The 18,714-nt window shown below is 37.8% G+C and overlaps 1 protein-coding gene across 6 annotated transcripts in view; it reads right to left on the bottom strand.

Annotated features, from left to right (window-relative positions):
• Positions 1-18,714, bottom strand: part of DPH6 (diphthamine biosynthesis 6) — a 214,742-nt gene that overhangs the window by 48,720 nt on the left and 147,308 nt on the right. For all 6 annotated transcript variants that reach the window (XM_061998613.1, XM_061998617.1, XM_061998612.1 and 3 more), the window contains one exon: positions 9,557-9,799. In XM_061998613.1, the coding sequence (XP_061854597.1) occupies positions 9,557-9,799 (243 nt within the window). The remainder of the gene's footprint in view (positions 1-9,556; positions 9,800-18,714) is intronic.

Here is an 18,714-nt window from a genome sequence, read left to right as displayed (position 1 = left end):
CTGAAATCCTGTTAATGGCTTTCAGAGTCATCACACATAAGAGGTTCAGAGGATCAGAGGTTCTGGCCTAAGCAAACACCCTGTCTAACTGAAAAACAATGTTAAAACCCATGTACATATTACCTGTAAATGGCAAATAAGCTAGTGTAAGCAGTTCATGGAAATCAGAGAGTTACACTGGCTTATACCAGCACAGGATTTGATTGTATCTGTATCTGTCTACAAAAACATTCATACAAGGAATGCTTTCCTTTCTTATTTTCTATTGCTCATATTTTATGTTTCCATTCTATAAGTTAAATTCATGTCTACTGTTCAGAGCATTATGCAATAATATGATTTTTTAATGTATACATAGATATTAAATGTCTAATACTGGTTTAAGTTAAAATCATGTGGACTCCTTCATTGTTCTTTTTATTGACTATTTTCCTTTTTAAAATTCATTAAGGCTCCACTAATGTTACAAATATAATAATCTTCCATTAATAAAAAGTGAAAGTGAAACTTTCATCTCCCATTGTGGTCCAGTGTCAAAAGGCAGATTATTTTCAAGGATCTCTGGAGTTCCACTATCTGCATTTGACCTGTGTTAAATATTATCATTACAGTTGCTTCAAATGAATATAAAAGCTTTGTTTAATCTGAACACAAGGGAAACTAAATACGCTAGGCACAAGATGAAAGACCCATTACCACTGTACTATCTGAATGCACTGCATGTTCTTAACATGGGCCATAAAAGAAGCCTGGTTTAATATATCAAACTGTGGAACATCTGAAATAGCATCTAGTAGCAAAATAAATGCTGTAAAACTGATGAGACAAAAAAGAGAAATGAAAACATGTATTTTCTTCCTACTGGATTCTTGATAGGCCTCAACTTGGTGGTGGCCATGCTTTTAAAAAATATTTAGTTATTTTCTAGCAATATTACCAATTAGCTAATCTACATGAGATTTTACTGTAAAATGTAGCAGAGTTCTAATCAACACTGACACTTTTATAATATTAATTTAGTTCTACACCTCATGTTTTAACTATTTTGTTCAAGAAACTGGTAGAAGAGGAGATGAATTAAATTAGTATTACCTATACTATCATCTACAAGACAAAAAAATTACAATACTATTTGGCAATCTAAAAACTGTATTAAAGATAGCTATGAATACATATAATAAAATATACAAAAAGGTTTACCTGAATATTATGGACTTAAAAATATTTGTTGAGGACAACGAAAAAGTACATATCGTCTCACAGAAATATAAGGAGTTTTTAATATTCCTTTTCAGTTTTATGGTAATTTTCTCCATAAAAGGTAGAGAGAATCTTAAACCTTTGTCTAATCCATCATAGCAAGAAAAACATTTGACTTACAGTGTTTGAGCATAAGCTACTTCTATTGTACTTCTGTTAGGATAAAGTGTCAGAGAATGCATGAACTCTAAATTCATGGCAGTCTGTATACTTCAAATATTACAGGAAATGAACAGTGCAACAGACTGCTGTGTTACAGATGCATGATGCCATTCTAAATTACTGCCATGAAAACAGAATAATTGCTCCAGAAAACTATGGCATTTAGCTAGACAGCTTCTGGTTCAGGACTTAACTTGTTTACAACTTCAGATTTGTGCATTAGTTGGTAGATGAAGTGGAAAGATACAGCATAGTACAAACAGTATCTATGGCAGCAGCGGAGCTATGATGCAGAGGCTGTCTAGAACAAGCCCAGTGCCCCTAGATGACTGCTCTTGGAGTTTTTTTTAAAAAATCCTATCTCAGGCTCATTTACATCTTTTGACATCTAAACAGTTTGTAAATCTGACTCAAAAGGTTTAAATTTAGATACTTAAAGTTGGCATCAAATTACCCGATTGCTGAAATAAGCGAGGAACCCACTCACAATATATATCTGATAAAACACTGTGAATCTTTTTTCCACCATGTCTGCACTGCATGTTATTAAGATACACATTGTCAGCAACCTGACTTGGCATTCCTGACAGAATATAAGTCAACTGTATTATTCTGCTGGATTAGAAACCATCAGGGGATCACAGCCGCTCACCCTGAATGCTTTCCTTAAAAAAGAAAGCTTCTGTCAAAAGAAAGTGGGCTGGAGAACTTACAAAATTGGCAGCACAATTGCTCAGGAATTTATTGGAGGGAGAGGACCCGACAACTACAGTCTAAATGCAAGCTGTGTTAAAAAAGTCAAAAGATACATATTTATTTCTGTCACAAAAAGTATTTCACTAGGTAAATTTTTCCCTACTGAGGACAGAAAATACAGTGGTAGATGTTTAATAACTGTGAGATGTAAATAACTCAGAATGGAACTGATCTGTAATAACATAATCTGAACTAAAAATAGTACATATAAAATGATTTCTTGAAGTAAAAAAGCTAATGGCCTTAGAGCTATTAACATATCTTGCAATTACATTAAATATTACTTTTCTATGCAATCCTATCTTCTTATGTCAACATAATATATTGTTTCCACTATTCCAAAATCTCCCTTTACCAATACTTTTGGTTTACTTACAAATATAGGCTATCCTCAACTGTGGTTACAAAGCATTGTGTACTAAATGTACTAAAATACTTCCCTGTATATTTTTTTTTTGTAATAAAGAAATCAGAGATAAAATGTCACATAATTCAGGAAAATCTGCCTCTGAGCTTTGTATAAGACATCAAGTCAAAGTAAGAATGGAGACTCATATTTCCCATTCAGTCACATTTATCAAGAACCATATGAAAAAAGCAGCAAATGGCCTCCAAGTTTTTCTGTAAGATAATGTGCTCTTAGCTCATAGAAGAAAAATAATAGTACTTTACATTTGTATAGAAACAGCCCAAACCAGTATTTATTACTTAGTTTATCAAAACAGACGTATTTTACTAGCCTAGCTACACAAGATCTTGCTGGGGAATTGCAAGATGCAAAAGGAACGAAATAGCAGTTAAACAAGCAGCAATGCCTGAAATCTTGAGACAGTACAGCATGTTTCTTCTTTGTATCAATACAGAATACAAAATAAAGCAAAAAGCAGGCATTCAGAGATAGAGAGAAAATGTAGTCATAATCTTGCCCATCTCAGGCTAGTGGAGTCTGTACAATCCAGACACTTGAAACACTAACAAAGTACTATAGGGATGGTTCTGCATGGAAAGCCCATGGGGAGGTGTAAAAGAAGGTAGGGGGTGGACTCAACTCCCAATTAAATACATTGGGAGTACGGTCCAAACAGTACAACTCAACCCCTACAACTCAACCCCTACTGAATAAAGTACATACACAAAGTAAATTACTAAAATTTTGCAGGCACAGTCACTGTTATATCATTATACAATAATTATTTGGAATATTTCCATCTATCAATAATGCCATCTGTTCCACCCAATACAAATGGACTACAACCCATCTGGCTCATTTTTTTCTATTGATTACTCTGCTGAATGAGTTAGCAAAACCACTTATAAAATCATCATATTACATGACACTGTCATTAAAAGATGTGAAGTAAAGAAAAATACAAGATGAGACTTAATTGGAAAACTCTCAGCTCTTCTTCCAGAAAGTTTTAGCAATGCTATAAGCTTTTTTCACTTTTTGAGAGGGAGGGCTACTTCAATTAAAAAAAACCCAAAAACTAAAAGCTCCAAATGCTAACTACTGTATTAGGCAGAAACTGTTCTACCACACAATGGTTATTATGACTAGGTATAACTCCTCAAGAGTGTTAAAATGTCCCAAAGTGTGCCTAGAAATCACAAAGAAACTGGGGAAAGAGTGTAACTTAACAGCAGAGTGGGTGGAAGATGTTGATGGCTAGCATTTTTATTTGTTAATTCCAACTATTTTTCCTAGGTTTTCACTTTGAATATTTGCTTGCATAATTTTCTTTATGCTATTTTTGCGGCCCCTGTTTTTTCTTTTGATTCTAACTACTGCTTCCCTTAACTAGATTTTTATTTCTACAGTTGCAGCCTGTTTTTTCTTTTGATTTTAACCATTGCTTTCCTATATTTTAATCTCTCCAAAAACCACACCTTAACAACAATGCAGCCTTATCTATCTACAGAACTTGAATACTCACTCTAGATCTCAGTTCCTACAATACTCTCTTATTTTTAACAAAGGAAATCTGTCTTGCATACATTCAAAATGTTGATCCAACAATGTTTTTGTTAGCACGATGAGTTAGGTTGGGTTGGGTTTTTTTTTTTTAGTGAAACCTCAGTGGGGCTGCATTCTTATTCTTCCCTCACTGCTGTCTCTGTCTTTCCACTACAGTCTCCCATCCCTCCACCAGATTTTTATTTCCTCTGTCACCCCTAATGGCTTTTCCAATGACATTGCAATTCAAAGGGACATAGGAAGGAAGAAAAGACAGGGACAGGGGCTGGATTCCAGCTTGAAGGACACAACCCTTGATGACTGTGGATAAATGGAATTCAGGGAGACAATGCTCAGGGTTATACTTGGAGTGGTGAGGCTGCAGGGAATGAAACTGGGAACACAGACAATGAGTGGTGATCTGGAGGGAAGGATTTAGGATGATAGCAGTAGAAAACAGTGGATCATCTCCCTTACGATGAAAGGCTGAGGGAACTGGGGCTCTTTAGGTTTGAGACTGAGGGGTGATCTTATTAATGTTTACAAATACATAAAGGGCGGGTGTCAGGAGGACAGAACCAGGCTTTTCTCAGTGATGTCCAATGATAGGACAAGGGGCAATAGGTATAAACTAGAACATAAGAGGTTCCAAAGAAATATGATGAGGAATTTCTTCACTGTGAGGGTGACGGAGCACTTCAACAGTCTGTCCAGATGGGTTGTGGACTCTCCTTCTCTAGAGACATTCAAAACCCACCTGGATGAATTTTGGTGTGATCTACTCTAGGTGGTCCTGTTCTGGCAGGGGGTTGGACTAGATGATCTTTCAAGTTCCCTTTCAACCTTTGAGATTCTGTAATTCTGTGTAGGAAGCAAGGACTGATGCTTCAATAAGGCAGAGGCCAGAGGCTGTGTGACTGAAACAAATTTGAAGTTTTTAAGGAGTCCGGCCTGCTTACTGTTACTATTTGTCCATTCCCATCCTTGATGCTCACTAGAGCTAGTCCTTTGGTTATCAGTGAAATAATTTGGTTATTCTGAAACATATTCAATTTATCTTTCTCTTCATAATTCAAGAAGTTTTGAAAAGACAATTGTCACTGTCACTATGACAAGAAGTCCTCTAAACTCTAGGTAAACGTGTCTGACCCTGTGGCCTTATCTCAAATGAAGCTTTGATCAACTGTCTCCACATCCTGCACTTAGAAGTAAGCCTTTTGTGATATGTGCCTCACAAAACACACATTTCTCTTCACAATATGTTCTGTTAGGTTCAATTTATTTGTGTCCTAAACAATTTATACAACTCTTTTGTGGAGTATACTGACATTAAATATGTACAATGATTCAACTGAAGTTGCTGAACAGTATTATTTATGTAGAGGATATTTACTGCCTTTGGCAGTTCTGATACATATGATTTAGTCACTGTATTAAATATAAATATGTCACTCTTAAAACATCATCATTTTGCTATTAAATACAGAACATTCAACAAAGAAATACAGATTTTAAAACCCATCTTTAAAACATCATTAGTTCTACAATGTCTAGTTTACAAGAACTGAGTTCTGAGCTGCACTGTTTTGTTTGTAGAAACTCAGACACAAAACAGAACAATTTCAATTGAGAGATTATTTCTTATTAAGTAATCTGTAGGTTGCTATTGATTCAGACCTTTGGCTATTGCTTTAAATAGAGTTCAAGAAAAATAAAACACGTTTAGTTTGGCTGACTTAGATTACTTGAAGAAAACAAACCATTACTTCATGTCATGATATATGATAGAACTGTCCATAGTGGTATTGGGATAGCAAAAATAAGCAAAACCACACAAGTAAGGGATATGCTACTCAGGCCCTTAAATACAGATGCTGTCTGAGTAAAGCTACTGTGTTTTGGCTTCCATACATAAAAGCAGTACCTTACAGCATCCTACAGGTTACTCCAAAGAAAATTTTAAGAGATGGAAAGGTGATGGAACAACTCATCCTGGATGCCATCTCAATACACATGAAGGAAAAGATGGCTATCAAGGGCACTCAACACAGGTTCACAAAGGGGAAATCCTGCTTGACGAACCTGATAGCCTTCCATGAGGGCATAACTGGCTGGCTAGACGAGGGGAGAGCAGTGCGTGTCATCTACCTTGACTTCAGCAAGGCTTTTGACACTATCTCCTATTACATCCTCATCAGAAAGGTCAGGCAGTGTGGATTAGAGGAGTGGACAGTGAAGTGCATTGAGAGCTGCCCGAATGGCAGAACCCAGAGAGTGGTGATCAACAGAGCCGAGTCCAGCTGGAGGCCTGTGGCCAGTGGGGTTCCAAAGGGGTTAGTTCTGGGGCCAGTCTTGTCCAACATCTTCATCAACAACCAGGATGAGGGAACAGAGTTGTACCCTCGGCAACTTCCCTGATAACACCAAACTGGGAGGACTGGCTGATTCACCAGAAGGCTGTGCTGCCATTCAGCGGGACCTCAACTGGCTTGAGAGTTGGGCAGAGAGGAACCTCGTGAGGTTCAACAAGGACAATTGCAGAGTCCTGCATCTGGGGAGGAACAATCCCATGCACCAGGACTGACCTGCTGGAAAGCAGCTCTGCAGAGCCCTTGTGGCCAAGAAGGCCAATGGCATTCTGGGATGCATCAAGAAGAGTGTGACCAGCAGGTCAAGGCAGGATCTGCTCTCCCTCTCTCCTACGCTGGTGAGGCCTCATCTGGAGTCCTGTGCCCAGTTCTGGGCTCTCCAGCTCAAGAGTGACAGGGAATTTCTAGAGAGGCCAGCAGGATGATTAGGGAACTGGAACATTTTTCTTACGAGGAAAAGCTGTGGGACCTGGGGCTGTTCAGCATGGAGGAGACTGAGGGGCGAATCTCATTAATATTTAAAAGTATTAAGTGTATGTCAAGAGGATGGGGCAACACTTTTTTGGTAGTGTCCATTGACAGGACTACGGGTAATGGACAAAAGCTGGAACACAAGAAGTCCCACTTAAACTCAAATTGTGCCAGGGGAGATTCGGGTTGGATATGAGGAGGAATTTCTTTACTGAAGAGGTTGTCAGGCATTGGAATGGGCTGCCCAGGGAGGTGCTGGAGTCACTGTCCCTGGAGGTGTTTAAGATATGGTTGGATGTTGCACTTAGGGAAATGGTCTAGTGGAGCTGGGACAAAGGCTGGACTCAATGATCCTAAAGGTTTCTTCCAGCTGAAATGATTCTGTTTCTACGATTTTGTGATTAAGGGTAAGGGAGCCCTGGCACAAGCTGTCGAGATAGGGTGTGGAGTCTTCTCCTCTGGAGGTTTTCAAAACCCACCTGGACATTTTTCTGTGCAATCTGATGTAGGTGGTCCTGTGCTGGGAAGGGGGTTGGACTAGATGATCTTTCAAGGTCCCTTCCAACTTCTACCTATCTGTGATTTTATGATTCTATGTAAAAACTGCATTTTGTGTTTTTACCGATTCTATGGAATAAGTGAGGAAGAAGTAGAAATGTCATACAATTTGTCAGTCATTTTACAGTGTTCTTCTAAATGTCAAAGTTTACTATTTTCTTATTCTGAGAGTAAAGGAACAATTCTAATACCGTGCCAGCTACTGTTTTTCCTTCAATACAAAATCTCCATTTCCATTAACACAACAATTGTGTTTCCAGGGCAGGACAATTCCTTCCTCTGGTTTCTTTTAACAGAATTGTTTGATACATCTTTTTACATGCTTGCTGTGTACACAAACCCTTACTAATAAAAAAAAAAGTATGCATAGCCTGAGGAAAAATTAAATTCCTCTGTCTGAACCTCCTATTGACAAAATTATATGGAAATTGGAACATCTGGCTGCTAATAATATCTCATTCCCACTAATATTTCAATTTTTTCCAAAACATTTTACCATCATGTTGTGGCACACATTACTTCATCTGTTAATATTTTTTTTGCTCTTCATAATACTCTCATTAATGAATCTGATCTGATAAGCATAGCATAAGATGGATGAACATCCTCTAGGATTGCTTGATGCCCCTCTAGGATGTGTTTTCTTAAACAGGCCTGAAAACTGTTAGGCAGTTAACTCTTCATAGAAGTATATGCAGGGAGCAATCTGTTTTTCAGCTATGGCTTGAACAAGCAAAAAGTGACATTGGCCAGATACTAGTAATAGGCCAAAAGTAAGCAATCTCATTAGTATTTTCATATGGCTAAGAAAGTACTGCCTAGTTATCTCAGTAAGTGGAAGAAATAAAGGACTTGATACAGAGTGGCTGGTATGTATAATAACTATGGAAGGCCTTAAAGATTCTATCTGGGGAAAGGAAAATTCTCAAAGAACTGGCAAACACCACCAATCTGCCCTTGAATCACATTTATTATAAAAAAAGGAAGCATTTAGCCTTCATGCTCATGATATGTTACTAACCAGTCACATAAAAAATAACTGAATTGAATTAAGTAGCTGAATTGAATTCTGACTCAGTACATTTTGTCGTGGAGGAGCAGTAAACACTATTTAACAGAATACTTTATCAACAAATCAAGGTGAAATATGTATCTAAGAAGACTCTACATCTTTACTGAGGAAAACACGTGTCAAAAGCAGAGACCAAAAATTAAGGCAAGTAGAAGGAAAGTTTTAAGTGCTTTTTTCCCTCTTCTATGGCAGTATTAACACATCCTATGCTTCAAGCCATGTATTTCCCTGAGAAACCATAACAATTAAGTAATATTAAATTATACAGCAATTATATAGTTACTACTGTATTTACTAATTTGTCAAGAAGTTATGTTTTATTTACACGATTTGTGGTCACTGCGTTTTTAACGCTTGCAGAGTGTTCTGTGGCTATAAGAAAAGTGGTACATAGAGTAATATAAATATTTATGGTATAATTATAAATGATTATTATTAGAGATAATCTAGGGTCATCCAACACATAGGCATGCCCTGTTCTGCTCTTAAAAGATCAGCTGAATAATAACCAATAATGAGCAGTAAACTACTAAACCCAGTTGTCATGACAATACTGCTCTTAAGAAAGAATGGGGAAAAAACCTCAACAGAACAACTCATAAAAAGTTGAAGTAAGATGACTAGTTTTTAGTATGTAAAAATATATGGGCAGAGATAATTCAAATAAGGTACTGTTCATATTTTTGTTGGAAGAAGTGACTGCTCTTTAAGAGTTCTTTAACATATTGCTTTGAGAAATTAAGACAAAATTAGTGAAAACTGCCTAACAGAATGTTATATTCATCTTTCTCAATCATATGCAACCACTTATGAGCCAGAACATAACAACTCAATCAAACCTTATTGTACCACCTCTGCCTGAGCCCCTCTGAAATGAACTGAGAAAATTCCAAAACTTAGAGGGGAAAAAGACAGAAGACAACCCAGAAAGAAGAAAACAGATATCACAATTACCTTTTTACATTCTCTTAATTTCTTCTGCCACACAGAGCGAGCAACAGGAACATGTTTGCTGTCAGTTACATAGCAGTTGGCTGTGATGACGTGGTGGAGTGCAGTCTTCTGGCTCATAGCTTGAAGAACTCGCTCAACATGACGGAGGGAAACCATAGCTTCAGTCCATATGCCACCACTAACAAGCTGCATTGTACAAGGTACTAGAGCAATCTGTCCAGCACAGTAGAGAACATCTCCAACCTAGAAGAAAACAAAAATAAGTAAATCAGATTCTGAGAGTGTATAGAAGGTAATGGAAGCACTTTACCCTTTTCAATGTAGTTTCTTCCAACAGTACTGTTCTTTACCATCATTTTTCACAAATGAAGCAAACATGCTAGTCTAGAGATAGTTTTTGATATCCAGCTGCTGGATCACACTGATGCCCCAATATGGTTAAATAAGTTCTTGCTTGCTTTTGATTTTGTTTGTACGATGATGCAGACTATCTTTGGATCAACATTATGTTTTTTCTCGACTTAAGTCTTAAGTTAAACTCTCTTTTACATCTGAATATTTAAGTACATGTCTGTAATGTCTTTAGTAAACTAATTTAAAAATACTATAAAAATAATACTTGCAAAAAAAATACTATAAAAAAATACTTGCAGAACACCTAAAAGACTGTGTAAGAAAAAAGTCTTGATAATTCACTGGAAGGAAAAAACGAAATTGCAGATAGAAAGTAAAATGCAAAGAGTGTTACTTGACCAAAGAGATGGGTATACCTTTTCAAAACAAAATTAATAGATGGCTACATGTATGTTTTAAGTAGAGCCGCAGTGCAGTAACTTTAGGCTGATTTTTCAAAGTCTTCCTGGCAACTCTCTTAAGACCTACTTTTTTTAATAGTAACCAGCAAAGGAAACATTTATTCTTATTATTCAGACATCTCAAGGATTTATTATAAAATCTGAATGTAAAAGCTTTTCAACTTCTTATACTGCACACTTCTCTAGAAAGTCTGATTTCTTGATCAGCAAAGTAGCAAATTTAATTCAATATCAAAACAAAACTAAGTATAGAAGTGGGAAGTAAGGTGAGCATAATCAGCTTTGAAGTATTTTGCTAGGCTGAAGAGAGGGGAAAAGGACTGTGCAAGGAATCTTTAAGAAGAATTTTGCAGAACTTCCTCTATAAACTGTAGAAATTCCTTATAATTAAGAATAATTAAAAAATAAATCTGTGTCCTAGAAGACATGGCAATCAAACCATGTGACAGACCCATATGCAACTCCAAATCTGTCCTCATAACTGCCTGTGTCTCACAAAAGACTCACACATGTAACTATTGGAAAGGTATCTTATACAATTCAGCACACAAGTTCTATGATTAGCAGCTGAAGAGGGAGAGGAGGCAGACAGGAAACATATCAACTGACAGCCATCAACTATTTAAATTGTTTAAATATCCAAAATACTGTTTTGATAATGCTATATATAATCCTGAATTTGGAAAAAAATGCAAGTAATATTTTGGTTTATAGGAACAAATGGTCTTTTTTTTTTTTTTTTTACAGTGCTATTTTAAATTATGTGCCATTGAACAAGGGAGTCCAGCCAGCTACCAAGTGGCATACTGACAAGATGAGAAACAAATTCAAGAAGATATGCTTCAGAGGGGCACAGGTTTGTTTTTAAAGTAAGACATCAATTTTAATCTCTGCAAAGTGAAATCTATGTATCTGTCAAAAAACTCTAACACGGGTATTTTATACTGGTACAGAAAAATAATCAGACTGGCAATATTTCTTCCTCTTTTTTTCCTGTTGGGCAGCTTGTTTTCCATGCATCACCCATGGTAATTATTAGGTAGACAGAAGAGCTGTTCAACCAGTTCACTTCGCCTATTCTTGAACAGATTGTTTGAGACATAATATGAATACTAATTAACGATAAAATATCTGTCACTGTTTTGAAATACAGACTAAGATAGCACTTCCTTAAAGTATTCTGAGTAGTTTTGATACAATTAGCCCCACTGGTCATAAGCAAGGGCAAAAAATCTCTGAAGGATTTGAGCAAAATTGGCACCACTTTTGGCAGCAATTTTGCAAAGTTCTTCAAAAAAATTTTAAAACCCCACTCTTTTCCTAACATACTTGTTTGTATCTTAAGATGTAATTAACAGAAAAACAATGTTTCTAACATGCTATCATGTTATGGATGGGTAGATGCAAAGAAAAATAGGGTCAAAACATGACCACAGGCTTGTGGCAATTGTATTTCAGAAGGATATAATTTAGGATAAGGGAAGGAGGAGAGATGTTCTTCTCTTTCCCAATGACTTGGGAAAAGCATAAATAAACAATCAGCAGGGGCAAAGCAGCAAACCAGCACAAACACTGTTTCAGCAGATTTCAAGAGGTTGTCTCTAGATTGTTGGAAGCATTACATAGAAAATTGTTAGCACAGTAAAAGGCATTTAAAACAGGGAAGACATCCACAGTACTGAAATCTTAAAACAGGAGATGTCACAAGGTATGGTGTCAGCTCTTGTGCTGTAAAAGTGTTCTGAAAAACCCTGCTAGAACCTTGCAACAGTTTATCTTTTTGGAGTATCTACAAGGATAACAGAAGATCTTTCAGGCTACAGATTCACAGTGGGTCGAGTCTAGAGGACCCACATATCAAGTAAACAGCATAGAAACAAAGCTACAATATAATGGATATGTATTTATACACTAGATGTCTCAGCTTACACCGAAGATTTAATTTTCACTACAGCCCACACACATATTTCCAATGCTAAAATTTTATTAAAGATTGACAAACCAAAAAAATTACCAAAAAACTTGTACTGCTGAGATGCTCACTCATACCAGTTTATTTCCAATGTAGCTACATAGTAGTAAGCAGTTTATAAATAGGGCCTCACACAATTCCACATTTCTTGCCTTTTCATTTGTATCACTGCCAGTTAAATGAAAAAATAAGCTAGCATAATAGTTTAGCAGCTGTTTTACTCATCACAACTGTAAATAATCAAGGGAATTCAGGAGGCAAGCAGAACCCCCCAGTATGCAATCCATACTCTAACAGATAGGAATGTTATGCACTTATTTGAGAACTACTACTTTACGTAAAGTATAATATAGAGCTAGATCACAGCTAATACAGAAGGAAGGCAATATAGTAGCAAGTTTGTTTGTTTTTTTTTTTTTTTTTAAGCTACACTGTCTTTTTAGGAAAGTGGAAGGAAAACATCTATGGCACTATGGAAAAGAATTATGGGTTTGGCAGTGTGAGGTGATTATTTGGACTCAATGATCTTAAAGGTCTTTTCCAACTGTAACAATTCTATGATCTGGAAAAGTCAGAACATTTGGTGTCCCTTTAAACTGTTTTATCCCATGGAAAAGTACAGAGTGGTTTTGCCTGGGCCAGGTTTTGCTAGTGGGGTTGCTACAGGGGTAGCTTCTTTAAACAAAGAGTTGCCAGAAGCCTCCCCTGTAGCTGAAAGGGCCAGTCAATTCTAAGATGGACCCACAGTTGGACAAGGCCTGGCCAGTTAGTGACTGAGGTAAAGTCTCTGTGACTTTATGTATTTGAGAAGGGGAAAAAGCTGTTGTGCAGATGCTGAACAGCAGCAGCAACAGGGAGTGAGAATATGAAAACATCTCTGCAGACACCAAGGTGTCAGTGGAGAAGGAGGGGGGAGGTATCTGGGTACTGGAAGAAAGACTCCCCTGTGACCTGTGATGAAGACCATGGTGAGGTAGTTGTGTCCCTGCAGTCCATGGAGGCCACCAGGGAGCAGAGATCCACTTGCAGCCCACAGAGGACCCTATGCTGGAACAGGTGGATGCCTGAAGGAGGCTGTGATTCTATGGGAAGCCAACATTGGAGCAAGATCCTAGCAGGACCTGGGAGTCTGTCGGGAGAGAGGATTCCACACGAGAGCAGGTTTGCTGTCAGGACTTGTAATCCCATGAGGGACTCAGGCTGGATCAGACTGTCCCTGAAGGACTGTTCTCCTGCTGGATGACCCACATTGGGGCAGTGTGTGAGGAGCTGCCCACATGGGAGGTCTCATGCTGGAGCAGTTTGTGAAGAACTGTAGCCAATGGGAAAGACCCATATTAGTGGGAGGGGCCCCACACTGTAGCAGTGGGAAGTGTGAGGAGGCCTCTCCCTGAAAAACAGCAGCAGCAAAGCCCAACTGTAATGAAATGACCGCAACCTCATCCGCTGAGGTGCTATGGGGGAGAAGGAAGGAGAGTCCTGGGAAGTGAGAGCGGTGGGGGGAGATGTTTTAAGATTTGGTTGTATTTCTCATCTCCTTGTTCTAATTATTCATTAATAATCAAACCCCTTTCTCTCCAAGCCGAGTCTGTTTTGCCTGTGACACTAATTGCTGAGCGATATCCCTGTTCTCATCTTGACTCACAAACTTCTTATATTTTTCTCTCCTCTGTTCAGTTTAGGAGGGGAAGTGATAGAATGATTTGATGGGCATCTGCCACCCTGACAGAGCTAAAACACCACATAGTATTATAAGTTTCCTAAGGGACACAACATATCTCCCACAAAATATAATCCAGGAAACCAAACAACGAGAAAAACAGACTGAACTGGACATAAGGACTAACTTAAGCTGCTAATTAGCATGAGAAAACTAAAATTATTACTTATCTTTCTTTCTAAATAGCAACAGGATACCCATAGATATGCACTGAGTTGACTATTTTAATTAAAGGCCAACAGCAACTATGGTAACTTTATGAAATTTTTCCTGAGGGTATTATTAAAACTTGCTAGTGATTAACCAGCATAATACAAAAATTGCAGGGAATTTTTTATGGAGAGATTTCAACCATTCACCCACAGATGTTTAGGCCAACGTTAATAGTTCCACTGTATGAACAAGTGCATGTTTGTCAGAAAGGATGGAGGCAATATGCAATCAGCCAAATCTTTGTTACAAATGCAGTTGGTGTCTGAGTGACTGCTGCCCTTTAACTGGTCAGAGTGCACAAAGGATTCAGTGACCTTCTGACCTAACAGTGAAATAACCCAGCATTATGTTCAGTCAATGTAAATAAGCATAACTGACAATGCACTAATAGGCTGCCTCTGGTCAGCCATGTGTACCTCTGACCTTAATGAAGACTTAAATCAATTAATACTCCAGGCAATAAAGACCTCTGGCTGATTAAGTTAGATAGAAATTATCTTTTCTAACGGGATTAAAGCTGTAAGGTGTGAACCATCTATTCAATACATGATAATCCTTTCTTCCTAGGGCCCTCTCATTTTAACTAATGACCACTAAATTGCCTTTGCAATGTGAAATCTTTTATTCAATCTCCTAGTGTGAAAAAACTTTTAAAGGTACCATTTAGACAACAGTAACTGAACAGTTTTAGGCTCACACTATAAACAGAAATTGTATCTAACAATAGTACAATCTTGAATATAATTCACATGTTTTTCTTGAACTGTTACAAATTTGTAGTCTAAAAATTCCATAAGTGGGTTGATCACACATAGTTTAGTTTGATACAGTCTTTCTTTTAAGAAAATGTGTAGCTAAAAGTTGAAGGATATATATACCTAAAGGAAAAATAAATTTTAAAATGTTATGATTATCTTTGATTTAAAAAATTGTCACTTACAATAATCCACATATAAGTTAGTCAAATTTTTGCGTATCATACTCAAAACTCCAGAACTTCTCTTTCAAGATTTTTTTTTCCTATTTATGGCAAAAAAGTATAATTAATCAATAGAATGTTACTGCTATCTTATTGAAAAAAAGCTTCAACATTTCCACAATTTTCAGAGACTCTAACTCAGTTTTCAAATTCTGTGACAGCAGTTTGCCAATCCAATTTTGGGATAGAGCTTCATTTGTTCTGAAATGTATCTGATCATCTAAGCTACAGGACTCCAAATATTTTTGCATTGTTCTTTGCTATTACAAGTTTATCAAAGTGTGATGTAAATGTTTCTCTTCTAACATATATTTGAAGGTTGAGAATTCACAGGACATTTTCTATTGAGAACTGAAATAAAGTAATGCAAATTCATGATTGTCATGGTTTAGGCCCATCAGAGAACAAAAGACCACGATTAGCCTCAAGTACCAAAGACCTGAGGATTGCCAAAGCGCGGGGAGAGCTTAATTGCCGCAAAGGTTCAGGACAAAACAGTTCAGACTACTTGGCTTGGGGAAGAAAACAGAAAATAATTTAATGCAACACCAACTAAAACATAACCATAAAACCCCAAAACATAACAAATATAAAACAACACAGAGTGGTACAACAATGAAGAGTCCGACCAGTCCTTAAAGACCACCTTCTCCCTACTCCTCCCCTCTTCCCGGGCTCAGAGCCCTGATCTCGTTGTTTTTATCTCCTCTCACCCTGAACGGCCCAGGGGGGCAGGGAGTGGGGGTTTCAGTCAGTCTATTCCTGATAGCTTCTGCCGTTTGTCTCCCCTCAGGGCAGGTGGGCTCTGCACCCGTCCTCCCTGCAAGTCCGTGGGGTACCTCACACACACGGCAGCCCTGCACGGGCTGCTTCGACGTGCATTTATCCCAAGAGCTGTAGCTCCTTTCTGCCTCTTGTGTAGGTCTGCTCTGCGGTGCACAGACTCTCCAGCACGGCCTGTGCCATGGCCGTCTCCCCACACACCCCCTCACCCCGACTTGCGGAATCAAACTCTATAACTCAAAGAGTTATAAAGGAGGTATGCTTCTTCGGCGCCGGGCGCACGGGGGATCGCTCCACCACAAACGCGCGCACCCGACTCGGCAACTTGCTTGACTTATATTTGTTACAAAGTTACAAAATCATATGATGAGATTATCCGCCTAGACAGAGACACAACCTGTCCCCGATTTCGCGTGTAAATTAGGTCTTTTCTTCCTTTCATTTGCGTGGTGTCTCCCGGTGATGGCCGGTGAAGATCTTTGGGGCCTTGGGAGATGAAGGCTGATAAGTCCTGAGGCTTTCTCACCCCTGATCTTTGCACAACTTTAGATATCACTTGGTCCCTTGCAGAACCGGTTTCTGCCCTCAAGGAAGTTGGAGGACCCCGGAGGTATTGTATGAGGAGATAAGCCCGACTTTTTACAGCTTCTGTGAATTTTGTCCTGTCTGAAAAATAAGCTTTATACTATTGTGATATGTTAGTATAAGGTTTATTAGTACATGTTAGTATAAAGCTCCACATCAACCCCACCGGGTGCACTCACACGGAGCTGCTGGTGGCTCTCAGTCCTGCCGTGGCCCTGCATGGGTTGCAGGGGTACAGCCTGCATTCTCGCCACGGCTTGCAGTGGGGTCTCTGGTTTGGTGCTCCTCCTTCTCTGACCGTGGGGTCCACGTGGTCACCTCCATCTTGTATCACTCTTACACCTCCTACCAACACTTCACATTTCTGTTCCTAAATAGTGATGGCAGAGGTGCCAGATTGGCCCAGCCGGGCTGGAGGTGGGTCTGAACCCAGGAGCTGGGGGAGAGTCCAAAATTCTTTACCGGGTCTTTACTGCAACCCCCTCCCACTGTTACCAAGCAAAAGCTGCTCCTTGCTAAACTGTATCAATGGGTGCCAAACCAGGCTGTATAATTTTTTTGTTGCATCTGTGGTTTAGCAAAGTTTTGGTACACCATTCCATGAAGTCATATTTGACACAGCACAGTGTCATAATGCTATCAACACACCTAAAGCTTTTGTACATTTCCTAACTGGAAATTATACCAAAGAGAAGTATCATGCACGTCATGCAGCATGTGCACACTGAGCAATCCAAAACCTGTCATTTAAAAAGGTTACTAATTTGGCAATGCATCAGAGGAAACCATAATATTAATATGTATACTAAATCAACTTCAAAACACTATATTTGAATACTTTTCATTCATATCCTATGCTGCCGAACTGTAAACACATTTGCAGTTCTCTAAAAACCAAATAATTCAAATTCAGCCTTTAGATTGTGCCGAATTTACAGCAGGCAATCTTATATAATACATTCCTGAAGACTTGTAGTTCCTCAAAGTTTAACAAAGTGCCACATGCACAGACTTCAGAGGGAAGAGCAGGTCAGAAAGCTTAAGAGAAGGTAAGATCAAAGTTTCACCTTGAAAACTATTTTAAAAAAAGTGCTGTATCATAGAAAACTATAATTTCTGTGTACATATTTTTGGCAATGTGTTGGTTATATTTCAATCTTGATCAGTGCAAAATCAATTTTACTTTGCTCTACAACTGCTGGAAGCAAGAAACCCACTCGCTTCTGATTGACAAAGATTCAGAAACCAGAATTTTCACAAAAAAACCCCACCCCAAAAGCTGTCATTCACATTCCAAGGAAGTATGAGATACAAAACAAAAAAAAAATCTATTTTTTAAAGTCAGCAGCTGTAGTTATAAACATCCAGGAAAGCTTCCAATAAAGCGGTTGATAAAGGTTTACTATCTAATATGTCTATGTGGGCAAGACACTGAAGTCTTCACTAGGACTCTTGTTTTGGTCCACTTGCAATCTCCAGTACATAGAGAGGAAATGAAGAAAATGCAGGCAAAATATTCTTTACTTACCATGCACATTTCAGGCAATGTCCTGTACTGACACAGAGGTTACATATTGTTCCTTTATGGAAAATTACAGTGGACAGTTCAAAGACATATTTGCCATAGAGGATGAACTATTCTCCACATCCTAATAGATGTGTTTCCTTAAATAGAAAAACACCAACTCCTCACTTGAAAATAAGAAAGCTAAAAGAATTCTTAATCTTCAATGATTTTATTATCAAGATTATTATTAACATTACCATACTATCATCATATTACATATAATATATCACAAATTACATAATATGTGTTGTATCACATACTATTACAGATTATATAGTATTGCATACATAGTATTAAATATTATATATTATACATGATATATATGTTATATACTGCATAATAGACAATATATTGTATATTATATATTGTATATTATATATTATCTATGACATTGATGTATTAATTATGTGATTAATATATTATTATTAAAATTATTATTATTAATATTGTTAATATTTTTCCTTAGGACAGTGGGATTCTGGTCTTCATTGTTATTAATCTGTCACCTTTTACAAAGCCTACCA

This window comes from Colius striatus, chromosome 6 (genome assembly GCF_028858725.1).
Source record: "Colius striatus isolate bColStr4 chromosome 6, bColStr4.1.hap1, whole genome shotgun sequence".
In the NCBI taxonomy this organism is placed as follows: domain Eukaryota; kingdom Metazoa; phylum Chordata; class Aves; order Coliiformes; family Coliidae; genus Colius; species Colius striatus.
The sequence above is the reverse complement of the archived record's forward strand: the minus strand, read 5'-3'. Positions and strand labels throughout refer to the sequence as shown.